This window comes from Triticum urartu, chromosome 5A (genome assembly GCF_056163025.1).
Source record: "Triticum urartu cultivar PI428250 chromosome 5A, HENAU_Tu73, whole genome shotgun sequence".
NCBI classification, from domain to species: Eukaryota; Viridiplantae; Streptophyta; class Magnoliopsida; order Poales; family Poaceae; genus Triticum; species Triticum urartu.
Genome location: NC_141877.1, coordinates 391,392,948 through 391,401,645, shown reverse-complemented (window position 1 = coordinate 391,401,645; position 8,698 = coordinate 391,392,948). Strand labels below are relative to the sequence as shown.

At 47.0% G+C, this 8,698-nt stretch overlaps 1 protein-coding gene across 1 annotated transcript; it reads right to left on the bottom strand.

Moving 5' to 3' along the window:
* Nucleotides 1-949: 949 nt before the first annotated feature.
* On the bottom strand, nucleotides 950-2,240 carry LOC125509198 (heavy metal-associated isoprenylated plant protein 23). Its single transcript, XM_048674112.2, has 2 exons — nucleotides 1,576-2,240; nucleotides 950-1,437 (listed from the first exon to the last, which is right to left on the bottom strand). The coding sequence occupies exons 1-2, from the start codon at nucleotides 1,742-1,744 to the stop codon at nucleotides 1,124-1,126; spliced, it is 483 nt and encodes a 160-aa protein (XP_048530069.1). The 5' UTR covers nucleotides 1,745-2,240; the 3' UTR covers nucleotides 950-1,123.
* Nucleotides 2,241-8,698: the final 6,458 nt, after the last annotated feature.

The following is an 8,698-nucleotide window of genomic DNA, read 5'->3' as shown; positions in this document are numbered from 1 at the left end:
AGGCATTTCCCATGGATCTTTAGGAGGTTATCTCTGGACCAATTGGAGACTTTTGCGTTGGATGTTTAGTAGTGTAAGACTTTGTCACAACTGTTTGTCAACTTAACTGCTTATTAGTGTATGTTTAAGACTCTGGTTTATGCTACACCTGTTATTAGTTGTTTATGTTGTGTCTCTGTGTGTGTGCTCGTAAACTCACACTTCAATAGTGAGGTTATCAAACCACATGCAAGGCATGTAACCAATTAGCAATGCTTTGCATTATCTTAGAACAGGCTTGCAACCAAACACCATGACTGCGTTCTGCTCAACCATGGTTTGTTGCCTGTTTTCACTCAACCTGGCCGAGTCGGGCCACATATGTAAAGTGCACAAAATTCATGCATATAACAAAACATACCCTTCAAGGCCCGAAGGAGTGCCACTTCTTCACTTACGAAAAAAATAGATCTGTTGTGCTTTAAATATCCATGGAAGTTTCTGATATGACATTTGCTCGGTGGATCAAAAGCTATTGTAGACACCAAATTCTTCCAATAAAGGGAGCATAGAAGTAAGAAAAGCATCTGCTCAAAATCTTGCGACGTTGACGCGCCCGCATGGGCGCACTAAAAAGGTACATGCACACAACTCCAATCATAGTCATAGGGAAGTTTGCGGTTATCTTTAGTTTCTGCGAAAATCCATCCATTTAGTTGTTTCTGGTAATTATCTTCAAAGCAGTCTTTCGTTTTAAATGGTTGATTGAAAGTTATGATCTGGTAAAATTGCCGATGGTTAAAGTTCTGTTAGGTTACAGTAAACAATCAACGATCTAATAATTGTGTGTGTATGTGAACGTCTTCGACTGTACCATGCTCAAAATCAACAATCTACGAAAAGAAAGATCTAACCGTGCAAAAGATCAAAAAAGGTTGAGATTCCAGCACACATGCATCAGACAGAAACCTGAAAAACAAAGACTAATCCGAACATATATACGCTCTTTACTCTCCTCTTAATTTACAATCTAAACAGCACACGCATGCCATACACTCTGTCCGGAGCCACATACATACATGTCACCGCCACCAAGAACACATGACCTCGAGCTCGATCGACGTCTCTCGCTTCACGGAGGTTCTCACATGACGGAGCAGGCGTTGGGGTTGTCGTCGCTGAACATGGTGGTGAGCCGCTCCTCCTGCGCGCCGGCGCCGGGGCCGCCGTAGCTGGCGACGGGCATGACGGCGTCCACCTTGCGCACGTAGCCCGGGGGCGCCTTCTTGTCGTAGGTCTGCGCGGCGTAGGGGTGCGCCACGAGGTTGTAGGGGATGTATGGCCAGATCTCGGCCTTCTTCCCGGTGGCCTGCACCCGCTTCACCACCTTGTGCGGCTCCACGAACCCCTGCACCGTCACCTTGTACTGCTTCCGGTTGATCTCCACCGACTGCACCCCTGCAGCAAGCACAACAATAAAAATGCCTCTCAGTTTTCCAGCATTTTTCTTTCTTGGCCATAATTCTTTTGAAAGGACATCATCATTCCGTGATTCTTTGAGTTGTTGAAAGGTAGGATATGTGTATGTATGCATACCTTTCATGCCGGAGAGGGCGTTCCTGACTTTGAGCTCGCAGCCGTCGCAGTCCATCCTGACCTTGAGCTCCACCGTCTGGAACTGCTTCCTCTTCTGCTTGTAGCTCCGGCGCCGGCCGCCGCCGCCGAGAAGCTCGGACAAGTAGTCCAGAGTGCCGCCCACACCCATCCTCTCAGTCCAATTTGTCTTGTCAAGGAAAGCAACAAGAAACAGAGTCAAGAAAACACCCAAGGACCGGACGAATCAGGCTCTGCTCTCTTCCTGAATCAGTTGGTCACACGGTCGCACTGACAGCACAACTTCACCAAAGCTTAGCTACAAATGAGATGGCTGGAGACTTGATGGACACAAGATGGGTTGGTGTCTGTCCCTATATATATAGGCCCTTGGCAGTTGTTGGGTGGCTTTGTGGCAAGGCGGTACTCTACCCAGCAAAGCCTTACCAAAGCTGCCTGCTTTCCGGAATCTGTTTTGCTTTGTTTTGTTGCACAGCTAGCGGCGAGCCGGCCGGCCGTCTGCCCGCCTCCGTATTTTTCTGATGCCCGCCAGAAGCTTCCCAAGATACCTTGCCCCTCGCCGTACCTGCCTGCCTTGGTGGTTGGTGCTCGCACTGTACCTTTTGTTGAATCCCTCCGGTCGACCCCAACCGACTTCAGAAATACATATGGACTTGTAATGTAAAGGTAGGGCATAAAGCTAGGCCGGGAGCCCGAAACCGGCCATTGTTATCAGTAACGTTTCTCCCCCGCGCTAAGCAAGTGGAGACGTACCGTGTGCCGGGCGCCTCCTGATCCATTTCTTCTCGCGTGCATGGCTAGCTTGTTTCTCAGTTACGGTAGTTTTCTTCATGCAATATACTCCCTCCGTTTTTAAACACTTGTCTTTCTAGTCATTTCAACAAGTGACTACGTAGATACTCGTCGTCTACTTAAACATTTGTCAGCAACTTTACGGGGCTGCGAGAATTGCGCGGTGGTGTGTTCCTTATGATTGCATTGCATTGAGCTGGCCCCAGCCTCCCAACTGGTTTCGGTTTCGGTTTCCAAAGGGCAATGCATACAACAGAAAACCAAGGTCATGCGTTCGCTGTGTGCTGGTTGGTGCCAGCGGGGAGAGAGGGGATCCACATAGTCATCCTAGGACCAATCTGGGGCTGCCAGCTGCCACGTCTTGTTGGCTGAGCTCCCTGATTGGGTAGCCGGGCCCCACTTTACAGGTCTTACAAAACTCTGTCATGATTGGTTCACCAGCCAGCCTCTATGTTCCATCTTGCATACAGCATGTCCCTCAATTCACTGAAACCTTTGGGGCAAAGAAACTCCTCTTGGCCATGCCCGGCATGCATGCTGCCAGAAGTGGTTCACTCATTGCTCATAGACTCCATCATTATTGGTACTCGTTGCGTTTAGGATAACCATATCCTTAATTTGCATGTCAGGTCTTGGATTTTCTAATGACACTTCTGCCTGAATAAGATGCTCATTGTGTTTCTTCATTTGAGATAAGGCGTTCGCCATTTTGTAATTTTGCTATAAAACTCGAGATGTTTTCATCTATCCTCCAAATTAAATCACGGGCATTATGCACAAAAAACAAGTGAACGACAAAGCTCTGAAAGGCTTGGTATGGAACTCTTGTGCTATCGTATCGGCATGATGTGACGATAACATAGAAGTTTTTGTTGACAATTTTTGTTATCCAGGTGGCCACTTGGAATGCCCATCTAAAAATAATAATTGCATATTTCTAGGTCGGCTTGTGGTACATTGTCGTGTGCTCACGAAGGATATGTTGCAAGCTAGACGTTGGTCTTCCTACTCCGCCATTGACATTTCGGAAGAGTAGAGTAGGGGAATCTCTAAGCTCTAAGTATACATCGTCAATACCAGGAACGCGGTGGCGGGGGTGATGTGGCGCACCGGCGAGCTCCATTGGCGCTGCAGTGTGGACGGCGCGGGTCTGGGGCCCGAGCCCAGATCTGGCGCGGCCGGTGGCTGCTGCGGCGGGCCACCGCGGGTGGCAGGCTGGTCGGGACGTGGCGGTTCCGGCCGGGAGCTGCAGGTCCGTGGCGGTGGCGGCGTGCCACGGAAAAGGACGGCGACGCGGCGGCGTCGCACGGGACGGGCGGGCGCGGATCCGGGCGGGGCTCCGGCGGATCTGGTGTGTGGCGGCCGGTGGGAGAGCGGCTCGAGGTGTTCCCAGCTTGTTGGTGCTGGGTCCCGGCGGCGTTCGGGGCGCGGATCCGGGCGAGGCTGCCCCGGATCTGGTGCGTGGTGGTCAACCTCGACTTCGGCGGGCTGTGGGCGGCGTTGCGGCGCGTTGGCTACGGCAGCGAGGAGGGAGGATGGCGGCGCGGCGGTGCCGCTCTTGGCGGTGGGTGCGGGGCTGCCATGACGGCGCGTGGTGCCGTGGTGGTTTTGCTTGCCGTGTAAGAGGCGGTTGGCGGTGGTGATCGGTGTAGAGTGCTCGGCCGCCGCCGGTGGTGATTGGTTGTGGTGAAGATGGGTTTGATGAGCTTCGGGTGAAAGCCTAGCTCGACCTCGGTCGATGCCGGCGTCGACGACGTCCTAGGATGTCGTTCCCTTGTTGGAGGTGGCGTCGTGGAGCCCCTTCACCTCCCTCGTCATCTCAGCCACAGGCTCTTCGGGTGAAAACCCAAACTTCGGCCTTGGCCGAAGTGGGCGTCGGCGGCGTTCCTCGTCGCTTCCCTCGTGGGGGCGACGCCTTTGGACGCCCGGTCCTTCAGTGGGCGTCGGCGGCGTTCCTCGTCGCTTCCCTCGTGGGGGCGACGCCTTTGGACGTCCGGTCCTTCATCTGCTGGCGGTGGCTCTGTGGCTTTGCAACTTCGTCGTCGGCTAGGCGTGTGCGCGGCCTCGGGGCTGGCGTGGAAGTCAGAGCGGCGGCTCCGGGTATCTCCTTCGTGTGGTGGTTGGCTTTGGACGCGAGGGCGACATGGTCATTGACTAGGTGGGTTCGCGGCCTCGGGGCCGGAGTGGAAGCCGGTGCAGCCGCGGCGGTGATCTCGTGTGCGTTGGGTGTTGGCTTTGGCCTCTAGGGCGGCGGAGCCATCGACTAGGCTGGTGCGTGGCCTCGGGGCCGGTGTGGATGTTGGAGCGGCGGCTCCGGAGCCCATTGTTCTATTGTAGGTTGTCGTCTCTGGTCACTTGGGTGACAGTGTCGTCGACTCGAGTGGTGCGCAGCTTCGGGGCTGGCGTGTGTGTGTATCACAGATGTATCAGTTTTCGGCCAGTTTTCTTTATAAACTGGTCGATTCTCTTCTTCTTAATGAAAAGGCAGAGCTCCTGCCGGTTGCTCGAAAGAAAAAATCTACTTGGCCAATGAAATGGCCAGTTATAGGCATTTAGCCTTTTATAGAATTGTCTCCATGATAAGAATAATTGAGTTTTCCTAGCAATGTGTTTTAGGTTTTCTGGTTTTGTTGTTGCTTTTCTAAGCTGCTTTTGGTGACCCTTGTTCTTGTAGGTTCTCTCTGTACGGTTCAAGTTTTACACCTAAGAAAATAAGCAGAATTCCTACCATGCATCAGAAGAGAAAAATAGCAATATCTTCAGTGTGGAATGTGTTGGTGTCAAATTGAAATTGTGTGTTTATATCTGATAGGTATTATGCATTATGCGAATGCACATGGAAATAGTAAAAAGAAATCATAATAAGGAAATCTCAATTTCATAAAAATATAATGACCAGAGTAGTCGATTTGAAAGAAAGGATAAAACAAACAACCTACAACTAGACAAAGCTTAAAACATAATCACAAACTCCCGTCCCTTTCATACATATGTGATGTTTTGGACATGCCCCAAGTCAAACAATATCATTTTGGTTATTCATATGGAAATTATAGAAGTCATATGCATATTTGTTTTAAAAAATATTACTAGTAAACTTATAAATGTCTTGGTCTTTTACATATATTAAGATATTAATTAGTAGCCAAAGTTACATCTTGAAGCCCTGTCATAGTCCAAAACGTCGTTGTTTTAACCTGAGAACGTCACATATTTGTGACAGGGAGGTAGTATATTACATATATCAAACCTCCTCCAGGATTTGGCTCCGATTGTTGAGAGATTCCTGAAAAAAAATGCTCATTGGGAGATGACTTGCTGGCCAACAAGTCAAATTTAGTGGTCGGAAAGTGGCGTGGCAGAGGAACCATAATCTCACTTATTCAATACTTCAAGATCACAAAATCCATCTTTCAAGTTAGTGGAAGCTACGTCCTTTATCATGAAAATGAATGGTAAACTAGTGAATTTAGATGATCTTCTAGCATCCTTCTGCTTGCTAAAACTTGTAGTTTTGAACAATGACACAAATTTTTTAAAAAAAAATTGACCACTAGTTTCTGTTACTATATTTGTAAAATACAAAATAATTCTATCTTCTAACACTACTATTTGAGAAATTCACATACATGATTTTCAAGTGTCAAATCAAACTATATTTATAGATATTAGTAGTGAAAAATTTGAAAGTGTGACAACATTTATATCCTAAATGGCAGCTTTCAAGAACCGGAGGGATTATATATTTTAAACCCATAGAATAACTAAGTGGTGAACATAGACACACCACACATAGTACCTATTGAACCGTTTTGGCTTCTGGGTCACTAGGAGATCAACTTAAATTGTCATAATTTTTTGAAAAGACCTCACATGCACCTACATGTAGATGCGATCTGCATACCATATAAAAAAATCCATTTGTGTGCCGCACAACAATAAATGTCTGGATCTATATGTAGTATTGAAGGGTAGATCCATCATATATCCACATACTTGTTACTTTTATGTAGCCCTCACAGAAACATGTTTTGTAAAATTTACTGAATATATAATGAGAATGTATATGCACTTATTCAAAAACAATAATTTTCATATATTTTCAAAATGCATTTTATCTTTCTTTTTTCTTAAAAAAGGCCAATTGACCACAACTCATTTTATGTTTTTCGTATGGTACCAAGCTACATTTGTTGAGGGGTCGGCATGACAAAGGAACCATGATTTTTAATACATCTAGAAGTAAAATAAAGATGAACCGAAAGTTGCAGACAAAATCCATCTTTCGAGTTAGTGAAAGACTGAAAGCTACTCTCTTTTACCCCATATTGAAAAGTAAACTAATATGATTGTGACACTGGCTTGGAATCTAAGGTGGAAATGTGAAAAGACCCTAGCTACTCATCTGAAGCATGGTAGTTTACTTTGAAGGTGATGCCTAACCTCTTTAATCCCCAACCAGCCGCCCCTCTTTCGACCAATTCTGTTTCCACTTCCTTTGGATAAATGTTGGCATTGATCCTGTTGCTATGGCACCTACCCATAGCAATTAGCGTTAAGTAGCAGAATAATTGAAGGTGTCTGCAACTACAAGTTATTTGCAATTAGATAAAGCTAGCAGAAGTGAACTTAAAAATAATATCTTTTTCATAACGACCATCACTATTGAAACAAAGCAATCAGCACTATATTTGTGAGATAGCGACCAATAAATAATTGGACATTGGTCAAAGAGATCATATGTCTCTATTGATTCGGAGGAGTTATAGTGCCCAGTGGTAGTCAATTTTCATGACTCATGTGAATACTAACCTTATTTAGAATAAATTCTTTCAATCCAAAAAGAAGGATATTCTGCAATGTTGAATGACAAAAATTGAACAAACACCTAGCCGGCCAATGGAATTTGGAATATTAATCAATGGCTAATCTCCGACATGATAGACCTCCACTAATCAGCATATAAAAGAGAAATTAAATAACATACCATACTAGCAACAACTAGCTAAGTGATATGGATTTCATTTGCACCATCAATACCCTCAAAAGTAGTACATTGTGAATATTGACTGCACTGGCATAAATCCCAAGCTAGCTCTGTAGCATAGCTATACCTATATCTATGTGGCTAAATTGTTAAATACCATCTCCAAACTTCCATGAGGATGCTAAGGAGATGCCAAATTGCATACCAAATTAAATACATGCCCCTTCTTTTGAGAGGATATCTATTGGAAACTGATGAGAACCAAGTGACAAATATGTTTTAAAGCTTTGAAAAAATTCTGAAAACAAACACAATATGTTAAGAAGGTGATATTGTATTAGCATCTTTTCTGGAATCTTCGCGGATTCGGCCATGATGGTCGGCGTCGCCAACTAGTGGACTACATGCGCGAAGAGAATATTGATATAGTGGCAATCCAAGAAACGATGAGGACCGAGTTCTCTCTCTCGGAACTTGATCGATTGAGCAGACACTTGTTTGCATGGCACTGGTTGCCATCTAGTGGGGTGGCGGGACACTCCGGTGGCATCCTTCTCGGGGTGAAGGATGACACCTTTGAGGTTGGCTCCATGGATCGCGGAGATTTCTTCGTGAGTATGGAAGTATGGGAGAGAGCAATTAACTTCAAATGGGAAGTGATTGTCGTTTATGGCCCGGCTGACCATAGCCGCTCCGCCGCTTTCCTCGCCGAACTGCATGCCAAGATTAGGGTGGCCACTCTCCCCGTGATCGTTGGGGGTGACTTCAATCTCCTTCGCTCCGTAGCAGACAAGAATAATGGTCGGGTTGACCAGTCAGGCATGCAACGTTTTAACGACTGGATTGCCGACCTCGAGCTCCGGGAGTTAGATAGGGTCGGAGCCCGCTTCACTAGACTAATAAATAGGTGAATCCGACCCGAAGTGTTCTCGACCAGGTATTTATATCCCCTGAATGGGAACTCCGGTTTCCCTTAGCTACTCTACAGGCCATCACTAGGATTGGATCCGACCATGTACCACTCCTACTATCATCCAGGGATGAGCGCCCCTGACCGCCCCCTCGCTTTCGGTTTGAGTCGTTCTGGCTTCGCCATCCGGACTTCATTACGGTCGTCCGAGATCACTGGATCGCGGCTCGTGCTGAACCTCACCGGACTATGTCAGTCATGGACGAATGGCATCACCTGGCCAAGCGATCTCGACAATTTATGAAGGGGTGGGGTGCAAATATTGGACGAGACCTACGGGTCCAGAAGCAGGCTCTACTAATGGAGATCCGAGCTCTTGACATTCGGGCGGACGGCCCAGGTCTATCTTCGGAGGA

What these genes read in the sequence shown, in the direction of transcription:
- LOC125509198 (XM_048674112.2), bottom strand. Translation starts at nt 1,744, where the DNA reads ATGGGTGTGGGCGGCACTCTGGACTACTTGTCCGAGCTTCTCGGCGGC. An exon ending in CGCCCTCTCCGGCATGAAAG is followed by an intron (nt 1,438 to 1,575) that starts GTATGCATACAT and finishes TGCTTGCTGCAG; the next exon opens with GGGTGCAGTCGGTGGAGATC.